Genomic DNA, 21,592 nt, shown 5'->3' with positions numbered 1-21,592 from the left:
TTGTTTCTGGTATGGGTTTGTTTCTGCAACAGGTGGACAAATGCCTGGCCTTTTGGTAGGAGGCACAGAGATACACAAACTTTTGTCTTGACTTCACTGCACACATACATACACCAGCTCTGGTTTCATTACATGAACGGGAAAAGATGTAAATAGGTAGGTCTGGCCAAATTTTCAAATTCATAGAAGCCTAATATTTGCAAGAATGAAAGAGTACAATAAAGAAGCCACACCAGATTTTCAAAAAAAAAAAAAAAGTTGGGATTTTAGCCAATCACAAAATTGCGTTTCGGAACTTGTGTAGAATTGCCACTAATGTATTCTCAGTCCAAAATGTTCATACATGATTTATATAATACACAAAAGATTGGATTTTTTAAATATTTTAGTTGGCTGAATGCCAATGTAATAAATTCTAAGGAAAGTGCTTATTTTCTGCATGACCGATAATGCAGTTTAGCCTTCGCTGGCTGTCGCTTTTGACAATACACGGAAGCTCATGTGGGTCGTCCATGAGACGAAAACGTGTATATTCTTCCAAAGCTTGTGGGTCGTGCACAACCCATACTTTTTGAAGAGACAAAAACCTGTATATTCTTCCAAAGCTTGTAACAAATTTAATGTAGAAAAGAAAAACATCGTAACAGCTGGCTACACACGCATGCGCTCGCAGAAACACGGGCTCACGCATTCACACGTACACATGTGCACACAAACGCATAACACCACATGCACATAACAAACCCTACTCATGCACACAGATAAAGACTTGACAGACAGCGAGACAGATGACTTGGCATCCTATAAATTGCAGACCGGTGAAAGGATGAGGTGGTGAGGGGAAAGTAGGCTATTGAAAGTAAAACTTTTTTTCCTTAATTGCAAATTAACCACCTGAAATAACTTAAAAAGGTAAGGGTTCTGCATGAGCTTTCGAGGGGTGATGTTTTTTCGTCTTTAAAAAGCATGGGTCATACACGACCCACACAAGCGTCCGTGTGTAGTTAAAGCGCCACCTTTAATTACTCATTAAGTAATTAATGAATTTTTTATAATTTGGCAAACGTTGGCCTATTAGGTGCAGGAAACATTTCTGAAATTTCGTAGAAAAATATTAAGAATTGGCTGAGGCATTTGCGTTTTTGTACCCTTCTGGGTCGTGTATGACCCACGATAGCCAGCGAAGGTTAATGGTAGCGTTACTAAAATGACAAACTATTGCATCTACAAAAACATTTAAGATATTTTCAGGTTCTGGAAAGACTCTAGACTTACAAGACAGCAAATGTTAATAATCTTGATAAATCGGTTTTTGGTAAGGTTAAAGAAAAAAAAAAAATTGGCTTTATTCAAGACGGTTGGGGATAATGTGCTCCGTTAATGCGAAACATTCTCCATTTAGATATTTCAAAGCCAAAATGTATGCATCACCTTATGTAATTGTTTTCTTTATACATCTTTATTGATCAGCACAGTTGATTGTACCAGTTCTAAACTAGACATCCAGCTGAACTAATGCATGCTCTGTATCGGTGCTGAAGTATATAAAGATTGAAAAGAAACAAATCTTTAATACAGCATGAAATGTACCCCTGGTAGTGTTATTTTGATATGGTTTTCCCTGTGTGTGTGTATATATGTGCGAGTGTGTGATGTATACTCTGTGTGTGTGTATACATATACATGTGTGTGTGAAATAAAATGAGTAAAAAAAAAAAAAAAAAAGTATGTTGTGTGATCACAAAGTTGAACAAGACCAACTGAACTTCTACACTGAAAAATTTGTCTATGGAGTTCTTGGCTGGCAGCAGTGGCTGTCAAGTTTAATTGTTGGAAAGAAAATTGTTTCAAACAGAAATCAATATTAACTAAAATTATGAAACCTATCATTCAAATACATACTAAAATAATGTAAAGTTAGTTTCCAATTTTTATATCTCTCTCCCCCTCCCAATGTATTTGAATAAAAACCTCAGCTATGTTGAGCTGTACAACAAAACTTGCACAAAACCAGGCATAGAAACCTTGCAACTTAAAATAGATCTTGATCAATGGTATAAAAAAAAAAAACGGGTCTCCACTTTTTCGTTGAACAGATGCTGCTCCTTAAAATGCTTTTGGGTCATTTTATAAAGCATTTTAAAGATGAAAATGAATTTTTCAGTGGTGGGTTTGACTAGATTTATTTAGTCTGGAAACACAGTAAAGCCTCAAGAAAAATAGGTAAATTTTGAGCCACTTTAAAAATTTTTTTTTTTTTAATAAATTGAGTAAAATATATCAACTGGAAACAGCCCACATAAAACTAGAGAACGGGATCATTTATTTGATATGTCTCTTATTTCAACTGGTTGTAAGGAGCAATGTCCGTAACCTATTTTTGTCACCAACCCTCTCAGACCAGAAGCAGACGTCGGCAAACTTGTTTACCACGCTGCATTTTAAGAGTGAAGGATACTCCACTTCAGGCGGTCAGTTTCACTCAGTCTTACACAATAAAAGAAACTTCTTCTTCTGCGTTAACTCGTATGCACACGAGTGGGCTTTTACGTGTATGACCGTTTTTACCCCGCCGTGTAGGCAGCCATACTCCGTTTTCGGGGGTGTGCATGCTGGGTATGTTCTTGTTTCCATAACCCACCGAACGCTGACATGGATTACAGGATCTTTAACGTGCGTATTTGATCTTCTGCTTGCATATACACACAAAGGGGGTTCAGGCACGAGCAGGTCTGCACATATGTTGACCTGGGAGATCGTAAAAATCTCCACCCTTTACCCACCAGGCGCCGTCACCGTGATTCGAACCCGGGACCCTCAGACTGACAGTCCAACGCTTTAACCACTCGGCTATTGCGCCCGTCAATAAAAGAAACACAGGAACGAACAAACGTGGTTTTATTTTCTGATAAATCTTTCAGCTAAATGTATGCAGTCTTGCACTTGCTAGGGCAAAGTGAAAAATGATAAAAATTACTTGTCAGCCATAGTTGCACAGCCTTACATTGCGGCTGGACCTACCTGATGTAATTCAGGGAGCAGAGCTGTGGGTCACATTCTGTTCTGATGTTAACTCATTCAGTACGGCCAGTCCTCTCTTCTCTACACAGACCCCTCGGATGTCCAGTGGGTGTCTGAATGACCCAACCTATATCTTCCGTCGTCAGAATTGTGGTATTTGTCAACATTCACGTCTTCAGTATAAGAGCCTTCCGCTTGCAATATTTTGATGATGGTAATTGGGGTGAAATGCTGTTAACGTCGTCTCTTTCGCCGTTTGTATGGAAAGAGTTAAAGGAGCTCCAGATATGCAAAGGGAGAGAACTCTCCTTGCTGAAGGCTTTATGATGAAGCAAGACTCCTTGTTGCTGGTTAAGAACAATCCCAACAAGTGACTTACACAAAATTTACCCAAGGGGGTCATTATAGACATGTCTACATAAACCCTGGGGCAAATCAAGGCTAGCCAGGTCTGACTCCATGATGGAAACCAACGGGGTTAAAAAATGATGTTCAAAGCACAGTCGAGTTAGCGTTAAGATTGTTCACTTGCTTGATCTTTGTGTGCCTGTTCAATCAATAAGCTGTCTAGTCCTGAAACATGGTTCCAGCATCACGCACGGTGTTGGTTTCACCAACTTCTAGTTCCACTTTTTCCCCATCAACTGCTTCATTCTCAAAGCGAGACTTCAGTTGTATCACAAACATTGAAATAGTCGCTGTCTTCATCTCCACCAGCAATTTCTTGAGTTCAAGCATTGTAAGCTGTAGCTGCTTGATGTCATTGCACAAAATTAACAGTTGAATATTGGCTTGACATGTAGTTTGAACATGCTTCTCTCTCGCTGGAGTTGTGTTAGCATTGAATGAAAAGCTGAAGCACACTTGATCTTTTCTGGGGTGGGTCTGGGCAAGAGCACTTGCACTCCAAACATTTGAATCATAAATGCTTGCATCCCAAACTTTTGCAATGAGCACACTCTCACCTAAAACATTCACAGTTCACATGCACTCCAAATTGGGACACTTGCACTCATTTTTTTTTTTTTTTGAAAACCATTTTAATCCAGCTGTCTGAACCCGGGCCATGCATGACAGTTGATGTATCTCCTGGCAAAACTCCCATTCAGTGTTTGGGTCCCTTTACACAAAGGCTTCAGTCTTTGTTTCTACTCGCTAGACTTCAGTCAGAAGCTCTTTTCCTTCCTGTTAATTAACCTGGTACATGCATGCAAGTTAAGTCAAAAAACAAACTGCAGTCTTGGTCTTGTTGACAGAAGGCCAGGGTTTACATTTAACAGACCCACGATGCATGGCTAGGGTCAAACAATACACATGAAATCGGTAACGTACAGCATTACATATCAAAAGGTAATGGGGAAAATGTGAAAAGGCCCAGAGAGCAGAAAGGGTGTGTAAGCCTGGACAGCAGTTTTGAGCTTGCCGGTCGGTGACTGGTCATGCTGGATGGGTTGTCACCCCTGAGCACATCATTCACAGACTGAACAGGAAAAAAACACCATACCACAGTACAATTTATTCAGCACATGTCAAAGAGCCTGTGTCGCCCTCCAAGAATATCCACTCTGTACACTTGTGTAACGTTGACGCAGTATACTGAATATCTTGCCTGTTATGAAAACCACCAACGCGTGGACCTTCAAGGTGAACATCACACACTGTTCCACGTGCCTTGTCCTTTCCGTTTCAGAGAAAAGCCAATCATCTGTTTCCCTGAATGCTAAATGGCTGGAAAATCAGCAAGTCCACATGTAAAATGATTCAGGCTAAAATGGATAATGAATACCAACAGTACAATCCAACAACTGATTAAAAAAAAAAAAAATGTAATACGTAAATATTGCAAGAAGCCTAATAATGAGACGGATGATAAGAATTGCATCGAGCTACCTGTCGCTGCGACGAATGAATGATGTGATCTTCAGTCTGCAAGTTCTTCACACTGCGTGTCACCCTCGCATTGTAAACTATGTTAAAACAAGAAACAACTGTTCAACAGGGAACAGGGATAATTAAAAAATAAAAACTTCTGAAAGAAAACCTGCTCTTGTGTCTGCAGTGTAGATGTAGCTTGGTATGTCTACACTGCAGATGTAGAAGTTCCACTACACTGGTCTCTAAATTCATGTTACACTAAACAAAATATTAGATAAAAACTGGGAATGTTGTTGTCAGCAAAAAACGATAAATCAGCAAAAGCGTATGCTTCTATATAAGCACAAAGCCACGTTATTGTTCTATGAAAACATACAATTACAGCATGCTTTTTATTTTTTTCAATGCAACAACAATATCCATCTTGTCAGTAATTAAATCTGTCAACAACGATGTTCAAAAGTGATACAGATGTATAAAAAGATTTCAGCAAGTACACCCACACACCCACCCATCCACACTACTGTACTAGTAATCTCCGCATCCAAGCTGCTATTGTCCACACTGATTAAGTAGCTGACACCTTGGCTAAGTAACATGTGTACGGTGTAAAATACTGAACAATCTCGCTCCCCCAAGTGTTGGGGTCCGGTGACGTAAAGTGGTGTTTAACTGGGCAGAAAAGATGATGGTGGTGAACAGACCACTGTCTTGTGGTGTGAAGGCTGCCCTGCCCTCTGTCTTGCTGCCCACTGCCCGCACACAACACTCACTGCAGGCCGTGTCTCCACTCACACACACACACACACGGGCCAGCAGGTGAGGTTTTTATCCATCTCCCACACACACATATACCTTGACATACACAGTCTCTCTCACACACACAGTGAGCTACACACACACACTGTTACACACTCACCTGAACACATATATACCTTCACATGCACAGTCTCTCTCACACACACACAGTGAGCTTCACACACACATTGTTACACACTCACCTAACACACATACCCACACACACACACTCAAACACAAACAGTTACACACACATATCTTTACACACATATAGTCACACACGTGCACTCACCCACACACCTACATGCACAGTCACACAAATACATACAGTCACACACACATCAATACGCACATATAAAGTCACACACACCCACAGAGTGTGGTTGAGCTCACAAACATGTCCCCCCCTCCGCCCCCCCCGCCCCCCCAACCTCCCCCAGTCCTATGACTCACCATCACCCCCACACAACAACAATAAACCCACTGAAATACACACAGCGCACTGCCACCCCCACACTCACACCCATCACCCCCACACACCAACAACAACAAACTCACTAAAATACACACAACACACTGCCACCCTCACACACTCACACCCACACCACCAGCACTGTCACATTGACAGACACCATCATCAACAACAACACCAACAAGGACGATGAGAGTTGCCGCGTCTGGTGTGATGCAGTCGGTGTCCACGTCCTGTGCTGTCAGACAGTTGGCAGATGGATTTAAGTCCTGTGATGGCAGCGATGACCACAACGATGATGATGATGATGATGATGATGATGATGTTGATGACGTCAGCATCCACTAGGAATCTTCTTCATCCACATAGGCCAAGGGGAAGTAACCAATCTGCAACAAACCACAGGCATGACAAAAACCCTTACTACTGATCCGCAACATGGCGAAAACCCATACCTGCAACAGGCCACAGACATGACAAAAACCCATACCCGCAACAGGCCACAGACATGACAAAAACCCATACTGATCCGCAACATGGCAAAAACCCATACCTGCAACAGGCCACAGGCATGACAAAAACCCATACTACTGATCCGCAACATGGCAAAAACCCATACCTGCAACAGGCCACAGACATGACAAAAACCCATACTACTGATCCGCAACATGGCAAAAACCCATACCTGCAAACAAGTGAACACCAGTAAGTGAACACATTACAAAATATTCGAGAGCAAAATCAAATTTCAAATAAAATAATACTAGAAAAAAAACAAAAAAACCAAAAAAAAACCCACAATAGTTTATGAATATTATGAAGTCCCAATTTCTCAATGTTTCAATGCTTAATATAAGAAACATGACAGATTACATACATCACGTTGTTCAGTGGATGACATCAGAAGACTTAAAGTTTAAAGGTACATGGATGTTGGTAATACTTGGAAGGAATAAACTTTAGTCTGATTTCAGTAAGGGCTAGATAGCACGAAACAAAATGCATCTCATCTTCCTTAAAGTTGTACACAATGGACAAATCAGATCTCTAACATTATGTTCTCTGTATCTGTCATAATGTACAGCCAAATCGGATACACAATTTAAATTCTGAGTGACAGCTAGGAGAGCAAGACTGAGAGAAAGAGGGCAGTGAGGGCTGAAAAGATAGAGAGCAGTGAGGGCTGAAAAGATAGAGAGCAGTGAGGGCTGAAAAGAAAGAGAGGGCTGAAAAGATAGAGAGGGCTGAAAAGATAGAGAGCAGTGAGGGCTGAAAAGATAGAGAGGGCTGAAAAGATAGAGCAGTGAGGGCTGAAAAGAAAGATAGAGGCTGAAAAGATAGAGATAGAGAGGGCTGAAAAGATAGAGAGCAGTGAGGGCTGAAAAGAAAGAGAGGGCTGAAAAGAAAGAGAGGAGTGAGGGCTGAAAAGATAGAGCAGTGAGGGCTGAAAAGAAAGATAGAGGCTGAAAAGATAGAGAGGGCTGAAGAGATAGAGAGCAGTGAGGGCTGAAAAGAGGGCTGAAAAGAAAGAGAGGGCTGAAAAGATAGAGAGGGCTGAAAAGATAGAGAGCAGTGAGGGCTGAAAAGATAGAGAGGGCTGAAAAGATAGAGAGCAGTGAGGGCTGAAAAGAAAGAGAGCAGTGAGGGCTGAAAAGTGAGGGCTGACCTTCTTGGTGCGCAGGTTCTCCCCCTTCCACCAGCCTTTGTCCTGGCCATTCTTGGACAGGATGGCGATGCGGTCGTTGAGCTGCATCGTCACCTGGGTGGTGGAGGTGGCTGCGTAGTCGTACACCGCCACAGCATAGCCCAGGATTCGAACCCCCGCTGCACAAAGCATCAAGACATGCTGCCACTGCACCTCTCTCACTTGTGGATCAAGTGCAGCTCACCCCACTGGGAACTGTAGTGTGATGAACAACAAAGCTACTGTGGTGTGCACACAGCACTAGGAACTGCAGTGTTTAACTCACTCAGTACGGCCAGTTCTCTCTTCTCCTCTACACATACCCCTCGGATGTCCTGTGGGTGTCTGAATGACCCAACCTTTAGCTTCCGTCGTCAGAATTGTGGTATTCTATATCAACATTCACCTCTTCAGTATAAGAGCCTTCCGCTTGCAATATTTTGATGATGGTAGTTGGGGTGAAACGCTGTTAACGTCGTCTCTTTCTCCCCATTCGTATGGAGAGAGTTAATTCATTCTGCTCCAGGTACCAGTTATCTCATACCATGACGACTTCCCCTGTGGACCAGGTACCAGTTATCTCATACCATGATAACTTCCCCTGTGGACCAGGTACCAGTTATCTCATACCATGACGACTTCCCCTGTGGACCAGGTACCAGTTATCTCATGCCATGATAACTTCCCCTGTGAACCAGGTACCAGTCATCTCATACCATGACAACTTCCCCTGTGGACCAGGTACCAGTTATCTCATACCATGACGACTTCCCCTGTGGACCAGGTACCAGTTATCTCATACCATGACCACTTCCCCTGTGGACCAGGTACCAGTTATCTCATACCATGATAACTTCCCCTGTGGACCAGGTACCAGTTATCTCATACCATGATAACTTCCCCTGTGGACCAGGTACCGGTTATCTCATACCATGATAACTTCCCCTCTGGACCAGGTACCAGTTATCTCATACCATGACGACTTCCCCTGTGGACCAGGTACCAGTTATCTCATGCCATGATAACTTCCCCTGTGGACCAGGTACCAGTTATCTCATGCCATGATAACTTCCCCTGTGGACCAGGTACCAGTTATCTCACACCATGACGACTTCCCCTGTGGACCAGGTACCAGTTATCTCATGCCATGATAACTTCCCCTGTGAACCAGGTACCAGTTATCTCACACCATGACGACTTCCCCTGTGGACCAGGTACCAGTTATCTCATGCCATGACGACTTCCCCTGTGGACCAGGTACCAGTTATCTCACACCATGATAACTTCCCCTGTGGACCAGGTACCAGTTATCTCACACCATGACGACTTCCCCTGTGGACCAGGTACCAGTTATCTCACACCATGATAACTTCCCCTGTGGACCAGGTACCAGTTATCTCATACCATGACGACTTCCCCTGTGGACCAGGTACCAGTTATCTCATGCCATGATAACTTCCCCTGTGGACCAGGTACCAGTTATCTCATACCATGATAACTTCCCCTGTGGACCAGGTACCAGTTATCTCATGCCATGATAACTTCCCCTGTGGACCAGGTACCGGTTATCTCATACCATGATAACTTCCCCTGTGGACCAGGTACCAGTTATCTCATACCATGATAACTTCCCCTGTGGACCAGGTACCAGTTATCTCATACCATGACGACTTCCCCTGTGGACCAGGTACCAGTTATCTCATGCCATGATAACTTCCCTTGTGGACCAGGTACCAGTTATCTCATACCATGATAACTTCCCTTGTGGACCAGGTACCAGTTATCTCATACCATGATAACTTCCCCTGTGGACCAGGTACCAGTTATCTCATACCATGATAACTTCCCCTGTGGACCAGGTACCAGTTATCTCATACCATGATAACTTCCCCTGTGGACCAGGTACCAGTTATCTCATACCATGATAACTTCCCCTGTGGACCAGGTACCGGTTATCTCATACCATGACGACTTCCCCTGTGGACCAGGTACCAGTTATCTCATACCATGATAACTTCCCCTGTGGACCAGGTACCAGTTATCTCATACCATGACGACTTCCCCTGTGGACCAGGTACCAGTTATCTCATGCCATGATAACTTCCCCTGTGGACCAGGTACCAGTTATCTCATACCATGATAACTTCCCCTGTGGACCAGGTACCAGTTATCTCATGCCATGATAACTTCCCCTGTGGACCAGGTACCGGTTATCTCATACCATGATAACTTCCCCTGTGGACCAGGTACCAGTTATCTCATACCATGATAACTTCCCCTGTGGACCAGGTACCAGTTATCTCATACCATGACGACTTCCCCTGTGGACCAGGTACCAGTTATCTCATGCCATGATAACTTCCCCTGTGGACCAGGTACCAGTTATCTCATACCATGATAACTTCCCCTGTGGACCAGGTACCAGTTATCTCATACCATGATAACTTCCCCTGTGGACCAGGTACCAGTTATCTCATACCATGACGACTTCCCCTGTGGACCAGGTACCAGTTATCTCATGCCATGATAACTTCCCCTGTGGACCAGGTACCAGTTATCTCATACCATGATAACTTCCCCTGTGGACCAGGTACCAGTTATCTCATACCATGATAACTTCCCCTGTGGACCAGGTACCAGTTATCTCATACCATGATAACTTCCCCTGTGGACCAGGTACCAGTTATCTCATACCATGATAACTTCCCTTGTGGACCAGGTACCAGTTATCTCATACCATGACGACTTCCCCTGTGGACCAGGTACAAGAATTCTCGTACAAACACACGGTTCTAGTTTCATTCATTCTTGACTGGTATGGTTGGCATTTTAAACTGAACCATTTACGGATTCCGAGAAGCATGAAAATGAAGCTTTGTTTCACACACACACACACACACACACACACACACACACACCATCTCTCTCTCTCTCTCACACACCATCTCCCACTAACACACACACATACACACTACCATACACACATACTCACCATTAAACACATACATACAGGGTAATTTATTACACTTTATTAGAATACTTTATTACCACACATGCACACACACACCATCTCACACACACACATATACACACTTTCACACACACACACATGTACACACTCATAATCAAACACACACACACACACAGAAAGCCACCACCTACCCCTCCCACACACACATTTCACCCCACCCCACACAGAGCACTCACTGGCCACAGTTTTATAAGGGATGCGCAGCGTTGTGGCCACATCAGGGAAACTGTCCACCAGTTCGTTCTTTTCATAGTACTCCACCAGTTGCTGCACACACACAATCTATGGGTTAGAGATAGGAGGGACAGTGTGTGTGTGTGTGTGTGTGTGTGTGTGTGTGTGTGAAGGGGGTATGGGGGCGGGAGGCCTATGTCTGGAATGCGTGCATGTGAGCAGGCATGGGTGAATCCAAGATCATATTTCAATGCACAAAACAGTGCTCACTGACCTGCACAGAATCAAAGATGTGACCCTCGGCCAGGTAGAATCGACCTGTGGGTCCTCTGTTCACCTTGATATGTCGCACTGCGTTAGCGTACCTGAAACACAGGACCTGACAACTTTATCCCCATCGTCACCCTCAAGGTACCTGAAACACAGGACCCGACAACTTTATCCCCATCATCACTCTCAAGGTATCTGAAACACAGGACCCGACAACTTTATCCCCATCACCATCAAGGTATCTGAAACACAGGACCTGACAACTTTATCCCCATCGTCACCCTCAAGGTATCTGAAACGCAGGACCTGACAACTTTATCCCCATCATCAACCTCAAGGTATCTGAAACACAGGACCTGACAACTTTATCCCCATCGTCACCCTCAAGGTATCTGAAACACAGGACCCGACAACTTTATCCCCATCATCACTCTCAAGGTATCTGAAACACAGGACCTGACAACTTTATCCCCATCATCACCCTCAAGGTATCTGAAACACAGGACCTGACAACTTTATCCCCATCATCACTCTCAAGGTATCTGAAACACAGGACCTGACAACTTTATCCCCATCATCACCCTCAAGGTATCTGAAACACAGGACCCGACAACTTTATCCCCATCATCACTCTCAAGGTATCTGAAACACAGGACCTGACAACTTTATCTCCATCATCACTCTCAAGGTATCTGAAACACAGGACCTGACAACTTTATCCCCATCGTCACCCTCAAGGTATCTGAAACACAGGACCCGACAACTTTATCCCCATCATCACCCTCAAGGTATCTGAAACACAGGACCTGACAACTTTATCCCCATCGTCACTCTCAAGGTATCTGAAACACAGGGCCTGACAACTTTATCCCCATAGTCACTCTCAAGGTATCTGAAACACAGGACCTGACAACTTTATCCCCATCATCACTCTCAAGGTATCTGAAACACAGGACCTGACAACCTTATCCCCATAGTCACTCTCAATGTATCTGAAACACAGGACCTGACAACTTTATCCCCATCTGAAACACAGGACCTGACAACTTTATCCCCATCATCACCCTCAAGGTATCTGAAACACAGGACCTGACAACTTTATCCCCATCATCACCCTCAAGGTATCTGAAACACAGGACCTGACAACTTTATCCCCATCATCACCCTCAAGGTATCTGAAACACAGGACCTCCCCACATTGTGCATGGTTGTTGGTGATAGACAGACAGGCGGAGACAGGCAGAAAGACACACAGACAGGCAGAAAGACAGACAGACAGATGGACAGACAGACAGACAAGCAGGCAGGCAGACAGACGCAAAGACAGACAGATGTAGAGACAAGACAGATTCACAGACAGATGTAGAGACAGAGAGACAGATGTAGAGACAGAGAGACAGATGGTGCCCCACTTGATGCTGAGAGACAGCTCCCCGCGGCGTGCAGGGTTGTTGGTGACCCTGATGAGGAAGGTGCCGTCAGGACAGGCGTCCAGCTGTTTCTGGGCTGCCGGCCGCTCCATCTCCCCCACGTACCTGTTGACATCGTTATCGTCATCACTACCTGACATCGTTATCGTCATCACTACCTGTTGACATCGTCATCACTACTTGCTGACATCGTTATCGTCATCACTACCTGTTGACATCGTCATCACTACCTACTGTTGACATCGTCATCACTACCTGTTGACTACCTGTTGACATCGTCATCACTACCTGTTGACATCGTCATCACTACCTGTTGACATCGTCATCGTCATCACTACCTGTTGACATCGTTATCGTCATCACTACCTGCTGACATCGTCATCACTACCTGCTGACATCGTCATCACTACCTGTGCACAACATCATCGCCATCACTACCTGTTGACATGGTTATCATTGCCAGTTGGCATCGGCATCGCCATCACTACCTGTCAACATCATCATCATTATCACTACCTATCGACATCATCATCATTATCACTGCCTGTCGACATCATCATCACTAACTGTTGACATCATCATCATTAACACTACCTGTTGACATTATTATCACTACCTGTTGACATTACTGTTATTACTACCTGCTGACATTGTTATCACTATCTGTTGACATTAACACTACCTGTTGACATCATTATCACTACCTGTTGACATTGTTGTAACTACCTGTTGACATATTCATCATTATCACTGTTGACATTGTCATCATTATCACTAACTGTTGACATTGTCAACATTATCACTCTTATCATTTCCATCTCCCACATATACCTGTTCACATCATCATCATCATCATCGTTATCACCATCATCTCTCTTATCAATATCATTGTCACAACACCATGATCATCACTCATATTGTTATCATTGTCACTGCCTACCTGGCCAAATTGTCAAGACATTGTCATCATCACACATACCAACATTATCAATTTTACCATTGCCACCATTACCACTCTTACAACTACCACCATAATTATTCACATAATTTTCACTCATATCGTTACCATCATTATCACTCCAACAATCACCACTCTCATCATAACCACTATAATTATCACTCGTCTTATTAACCATCATTATCACTGATATCATTACCATCATTATCACTCTCATCATTACCACAATTATCACTCCCATCACTACCACCTTCACCACTCTTATCATTACAACAGTCACCACTCTTATAATCATCACACACGTCATTACCACTCATATCATTACCATCATCACTCTTATTATTATCACCATTATCACTCTTATTACCATCATTAATACTCTAACCATTACCACCACTGTTACTCTCATCACTACCAACATTATCACTCTTGTCATTATTATCAAGTGTCCTTGTCACTGACTTTAAAGAAAGACAAAAAAAAAAGAAAAAAAAAAAGATTTGCTAGTTTGCCATGCTAAAGTCTGAAAGAGCTGCATCTAATGAACAACTGAAGCTGTTTATAAAAAAAAAAAAAGAAAAAAAAAAAAGTGAGAATCCACTGACAACATGTACAGTTCAAAGTTGACACACACAACACATGCATGCAAAATGAGGGGGGTGGGGGTGGGGGTGGGGGTGGGGGAGGAACAACACATACACAAACACAGATAAAGAGAGACCAAGTAAAGAGTGTGTGTGTGTGTGTGTGTGTATACGTATACATGTGTTCGTGTGTGTGTGTGTGTGTGTGTGTGTGTGTGATCTAACCATTTAAGCTCAATCCCGGAGTATATCCTTGATATGACGCCCCTCCCCCCACACCCCCGCCCCTCCCCCCCGAACCATGTAGACAAAAAATGAAGGAGCCATTAATGAAACAGCAAACAGGGACAACAGACTGCTGTCACCATTCCCAGCCACTGTGTAATTAAACAAACCTTTCACTCAGCCCATGATAATCATACACTGCTTTCACACGACAAACAGTTTGTCCACTGTATTGAAAAAAACAACAAAAAAAAAAAAAAACGAAAGAAAAAAAAAAGAAAGTGTGGATGGAGCTAATGAATACAAACTTCTGAAGAACGTTCAAAACCATCCTGTTAGAGTACCGGTAGGTCAGGTGAGATATGTGTTCAGTACAGTGACATACAGGGTGGAACTGTTAGATTACCAGTAGGTCAGGTGAGATATGTGTTCAGTACAGGATGGAACTGTCAGGGTACCAGTAGGTCAGGTGAGATATGTGTTCAGTACAGGATGGAACTGTCAGGGTACCAGTAGGTCAGGTGAGATATGTGTTCAGTACAGGATGGAACTGTCAGGGTAATGGTAGGTCAGGTGAGATATGTGTTCAGTACAGGATGGAACTGTCAGGGTACCAGTAGGTCAGGTGAGATATGTGTTCAGTACAGGATGGAACTGTCAGGGTACCAGTAGGTCAGGTGAGATATGTGTTCAGTACAGGATGGAACTGTCAGGGTACCAGTAGGTCAGGTGAGATATGTGTTCAGTACAGGATGGAACTGTCAGGGTACCAGTAGGTCAGGTGAGATATGTGTTCAGTACAGGATGGAACTGTCAGGGTAATGGTAGGTCAGGTGAGATATGTGTTCAGTACAGGATGGAACTGTCAGGGTACCGGTAGGTCAGGTGAGATATGTGTTCAGTACAGGATGGAACTGTCAGGGTACCAGTAGGTCAGGTGAGATATGTGTTCAGTACAGGATGGAACTGTCAGGGTACCAGTAGGTCAGGTGAGATATGTGTTCAGTACAGGATGGAACTGTCAGGGTACCAGTAGGTCAGGTGAGATATGTGTTCAGTACAGGATGGAACTGTCAGGGTACCAGTAGGTCAGGTGAGATATGTGTTCAGTACAGGATGGAACTGTCAGGGTAATGGTAGGTCAGGTGAGATATGTGTTCAGTACAGGATGGAACTGTCAGGGTACCAGTAGGTCAGGTGAGATATGTGTTCAGTACAGGATGGAACTGTCAGGGTAATGGTAGGTCAGGTGAGATATGTGTTCAGTACAGGATGGAACTGTCAGGGTAATGGTAGGTCAGGTGAGATATGTGTTCAGTACAGGATGGAACTGTCAGGGTAATGGTAGGTCAGGTGAGATATGTGTTCAGTACAGGATGGAACTGTCAGGGTAATGGTAGGTCAGGTGAGATATGTGTTCAGTACAGGATGGAACTGTCAGGGTACCAGTAGGTCAGGTGAGATATGTGTTCAGTACAGGATGGAACTGTCAGGGTAATGGTAGGTCAGGTGAGATATGTGTTCAGTACAGGATGGAACTGTCAGGGTAATGGTAGGTCAGGTGAGATATGTGTTCAGTACAGGATGGAACTGTCAGGGTACCAGTAGGTCAGGTGAGATATGTGTTCAGTACAGGATGGAACTGTCAGGGTACCGGTAGGTCAGGTGAGATATGTGTTCAGTACAGGATGGAACTGTCAGGGTACCAGTAGGTCAGGTGAGATATGTGTTCAGTACAGGATGGAACTGTCAGGGTACCAGTAGGTCAGGTGAGATATGTGTTCAGTACAGGATGGAACTGTCAGGGTACCGGTAGGTCAGGTGAGATATGTGTTCAGTACAGGATGGAACTGTTAGATTACCAGTAGGTCAGGTGAGATATGTGTTCAGTACAGGATGGAACTGTTAGATTACCAGTACGTCAGGTGAGATATGTGTCAGGTACAGTGACATACAGGACAGTGTGTCTGATGTTTAGCATCTTGCGATAACACTTCGTTTCCATGGCTGGAATTCTTCTTTCCAAATTCACGTGAGGTCCTTGTCCCACATGCATACAGGAGTGATGGAATATACCAGAACATGCAGGAGTCTGATCTTGTGTTTGTACATGGCAGGATAATGTAAAACTCAAAAGATAAGAATATTCTACAGGTTTAAATCAAGGTCCATTTTTTCCCCAAAAAACAAATGCCGCCAATTTGCATTATCCTAATGAAAAATCAAATGCAGCCAATTTCAAACTACTTTGGGGCCTAGGCACTGATGTCAATTGTGTGTTTCACAAACAGTGTTTGCCCAGTCCCAGAAAACTTGCACACTGTACAGTCTAATGGGTCAACTTCTATGATACAGGAGCTTATCACACATCAGGTTTACCAGACGCAGATTCCAGCTATCATACCACCCACACCAAGAGTTGACTGCCAGTGGTCAACAGATGACACACCCACACCAAGTGTTGACAGATGACACACCCACACCAAGTGTTGATTGTCAGTGGTTAACAGATGACACACCCACACCAAGTGTTGACAGATGACACACCCACACCAAGTGGTGACTGTCATTGGTCAACAGATGACACACCCACACTGAGTGTTGACAGATGACACACCCACACCAAGTGTTGACAGATGACACACCTACACCAAGTGTTGATTGTCAGTCGTCAACAGATGACACACCCACACCAAGTGTTGACAGATGACACACCCACACCGAGTGTTGACAGACACACCCACACAAAGTGTTGACAGATGACACACCCATACCGAGTGTTGACAGATGACACATCCACACTGAGTGTTGACAGACACACCCACACAAAGGGTTGACAGATGACACACCCACACCTAGTGTTGACAGACACACCCACACCAAGTGTTGACAGATGACACACCCACACCTAGTGTTGACAGATGACACACCCACACCAAGTGTTGACAGACACACCCACACAAAGGGTTGACAGTTGACACACCCACACCAAGTGTTGATTGTCACTGGTCAACAGATGACACACCCGGACCGAGTGTTGACAGATGACACACCCACACCGAGTGTTGACAGATGACACACCCCGCACCGAGTGTTGACAGATGACACATCCACACCGAGTGTTGACAGATGACACACCCACACCAAGTGTTGATTGTCATTGGTCAACAGATGACACACCCGGACCGAGTGTTGACAGATGATACACCCACACCGAGTGTTGACAGATGACACATCCACACCGAGTGTTGACAGACACACCCACACCAAGTGTTGACAGATGACACACCCACACCGAGTGTTGACAGATGACACACCCCACACCAAGTGTTGACAGATGACACACCCACACCAAGTGTTGACAGATGACACACCCACACCGAGTGTTGACAGATGACACACCCCGCACCGAGTGTTGACAGATGACACATCCACACCGAGTGTTGACAGATGACACACCCACAGCATGTGTTGACAGATGACACACCCCACACCGAGTGCTGACATGACACACCCACAGCCAACCCCCTACCCACCCTCCCACCCCAAGCCCAGAGACTAGCAGTTGGGACAGGACGGCGGATGGGCGGACAATACCTACCAGTGATAGGCCTGCAGACTAGCGGGGTCATTGACATAGTCAGGGCCATTACGGACAGAGTGGGGGGCGGGAGGGGGAGGGGTGGCGGACAGGGAGGGACTACTGCTGCCGTTGGTGGTCACCCCCCCTGGCTGCACATGGAGGTATGACTCTTTGCGCTGCAACACACACACACACACAGCACATCCTGCACTACACGGCACTGACAACTACACACACACACACAGGGACACGCCTCGGTGGCAGTAAAAATGACTCTTTGCGCTGCAACACACACACACACAGCACATCCTGCACTACACAGCACTGACAACTACGCACACACACGGACACGCCTCGGTGACAGTCACATGACTCTTTGGGCTGCAACACACACACACACACACACACACACACACACACAGAGCACAGCCTGCACAAAACACACAGACAACAATCACCTCAAGGATTAGTTCTTATGGCATGCTCACAATCCACAGATTCACAATGATTAATGAACAACAACAGAAAACATCAAGAGAGAAATACTCCACAAACATCAAGAAATGTTCCACAAAGATTAATGGTCAACGACTGAAAACATCAAGAGAGAAATACTCCACAAAGATTAATGGTCACCAGAAAAACATCATGAGAGAAACTATCAGCGTTCAGACATCAAAATGATCACCACTGGCAAAGCACAAAACGGCTGCCAAAAGAGCCTGAGGAAGGGCTGCAAAGAACACAGACTGTCTGTCACAACACCCTCTGTCCTCACAGAACACAGACTGTCTGTCACAACACCCTCTGTCCTCACAGAACACAGACTGTCACAACACACTATGTCCTCACAGAACACAGACTGTCACAACACCCTCTGTCCCCACAGAACACAGACTGTCACAACACCCTCTGTCCCCACAGAACACAGACTGTCTGTCTCAACACCCTCTGTCCCCACAGAACACAGACTGTCTGTCTCAACACCCTCTGTCCCCACAGAACACAGTCTCAACACCCTCTGTCCCCACAGAACACAGACTGTCACAACACCCTCTGTCCCCACAGAACACAGACTGTCACAACACCCTCTGTCCCCACAGAACACAGACTGTCTCATCACCCTCTGTCCCCACAGAACACAGACTGTCTGTCACAACACCCTCTGTCCCCACAGAACACAGACTGTCTCAACACCCTCTGTCCCCACAGAACACAGACTGTCTGTCACAACACCCTCTGTCCCCACAGAACACAGACCGTCTGTCTCAACACCCTCTGTACCCACACAACACAGACTGTCTCAACACCCTCTGTCCTCACAGAACACAGACTGTCACAACACCCTCTGTCCTCACAGAACACAGACTGTCTCAACACCCTCTGTCCCCACAGAACACAGACTGTCTGTCTCAACACCCTCTGTCCTCACAGAACACAGACTGTCTGTCTCAACACCCTCTGTCCTCACAGAACACAGACTGTCTCAACACCCTCTGTCCCCACAAAACAGACTGTCTGTCTCAACACCCTCTGTCCCCACAGAACATAGACTGTCTGTCTCAACACCCTCTGTCCTCACAGAACACAGACTGTCTCAACACCCTCTGTCCCCACAGAACACAGACTGTCTGTCACAACACCCACTGTCCCCACAGAACACAGACTGTCTCAACACCCTCTGTCCCCACAGAACACAGACTGTCTCAACACCCTCTGTCCCCACAGAACACAGACTGTCTGTCTCAACACCCTCTGTCCTCACACAACACAGACTGTCTGTCTCAACACCCTCTGTCCTCACAGAACACAGACTGTCACAACACCCTCTGTCCCCACAGAACACAGACTGTCTCAACACCCTCTCTCCCCACAGAACACAGACTGTCTGTCTCAACACCCTTTGTCCCCACAGAACACAGACTGTCACAACACGCTCTGTCCTCACAGAACACAGACTGTCTCAACACCCTCTGTCCCCACAGAACACAGACTGTCTCAACACCCTCTGTCCCCACAGAACATAGACTGTCTGTCTCAACACCCACTGTCCCCACAGAACACAGACTGTCTCAACACCCTCTGTCCCCACAGAACACAGACTGTCTCAACACCCTCTGTCCCCACAGAACACAGACTGTCTCAACACCCTCTGTCCCCACAGAACACAGACTGTCTCAACACCCTCTGTCCCCACAGAACACAGACTGTCTCAACACCCTCTGTCCCCACAGAACACAGACCGTCTGTCTCAACACCCTCTGTCCTCACACAACACAGACTGTCTGTCTCAACACCCTCTGTCCTCACAGAACACAGACTGTCACAACACCCTCTGTCCCCACAGAACACAGACTGTCTCAACACCCTCTCTCCCCACAGAACACAGACTGTCTGTCTCAACACCCTTTGTCCCCACAGAACACAGACTGTCATAACACCCTCTCTCCCCACAGAACACAGACTGTCTCAACACCCTCTGTCCCCACAGAACACAGACTGTCTCAACACCCTCTGTCCCCACAGAACATAGACTGTCTGTCTCAACACCCTCTGTCCTCACAGAACACAGACTGTCTGTCTCAACACCCTCTGTCCCCACAGAACACAGACCGTCTGTCTCAACACCCTCTGTCCCCATAGAACACAGACTGTCTCAACACCCTCTGTCCCCACACAACACAGACTGTCTGTCACAACACCCTCTGTCCCCACAGAACACAGACCGTCTGTCTCAACACCCTCTGTCCCCACAGAACACAGACTGTCACAACACCCTCTGTCCTCACAGAACACAGACTGTCATAACACCCTCTCTCCCCACAGAACACAGACTGTCACAACACACTATGTCCCCACACAACATAGACTGTCTGTCTCAACACCCTTTGTCCCCACAGAGCACAGACTGTCTATCTCAACACCCTCTGTCCCCACAGAACACAGACTGTCACAACACCCTCTGTCCTCACAGAACACAGACTGTCATAACACCCTCTCTCCCCACAGAACACAGACTGTCACAACACACTATGTCCCCACACAACATAGACTGTCTGTCTCAACACCCTTTGTCCCCACAGAGCACAGACTGTCTATCTCAACACCCTCTGTCCTCACAGAACACAGACTGTCACAACACCCTCTGTCCCCACAGAACACAGACTGTCTGTCACAACACCCTCTGTCCTCACAGAACACAGACTGTCTCAACACCCTCTGTCCCCACAGAACACAGACTGTCTCAACACCCTCTGTCCCCACAGAACACAGACTGTCACAACACCCTCTGTCCCCACAGAACACAGACTGTCTATCTCAACACCCTCTGTCCCCACAGAACACAGACTGTCTATCTCAACACCCTCTGTCCCCACAGAACACAGACTGTCTATCTCAACACCCTCTGTCCCCACAGAACACAGACTGTCTGTCTCAACACCCTCTGTCCCCACAGAAAACAGACTGTCTGTCACAACACCCTCTG

General features: G+C 45.5%; 1 protein-coding gene across 8 annotated transcripts in view; it reads right to left on the bottom strand.

Annotated features, from left to right (window-relative positions):
- Window positions 1–4,517: 4,517 nt before the first annotated feature.
- LOC143276220 (proto-oncogene vav-like) overlaps window positions 4,518–21,592 on the bottom strand; it is a 107,944-nt gene continuing 90,869 nt past the window's right edge. For all 8 annotated transcript variants that reach the window (XM_076580680.1, XM_076580681.1, XM_076580682.1 and 5 more), the window contains 6 exons: window positions 18,124–18,281; window positions 12,738–12,860; window positions 11,330–11,420; window positions 11,058–11,148; window positions 7,833–7,990; window positions 4,518–6,555 (listed from right to left, as the gene is read on the bottom strand). In XM_076580680.1, coding sequence (XP_076436795.1) covers window positions 6,511–6,555; window positions 7,833–7,990; window positions 11,058–11,148; window positions 11,330–11,420; window positions 12,738–12,860; window positions 18,124–18,281 — 666 coding nt within the window. In that variant the 3' untranslated portion in view covers window positions 4,518–6,510. The remainder of the gene's footprint in view (window positions 6,556–7,832; window positions 7,991–11,057; window positions 11,149–11,329; window positions 11,421–12,737; window positions 12,861–18,123; window positions 18,282–21,592) is intronic.

The sequence above is a fragment of the Babylonia areolata genome, chromosome 31 (genome assembly GCF_041734735.1).
Source record: "Babylonia areolata isolate BAREFJ2019XMU chromosome 31, ASM4173473v1, whole genome shotgun sequence".
NCBI classification, from domain to species: domain Eukaryota; kingdom Metazoa; phylum Mollusca; class Gastropoda; order Neogastropoda; family Buccinidae; genus Babylonia; species Babylonia areolata.
This window is presented reverse-complemented; position numbering and strand designations above follow the sequence as displayed.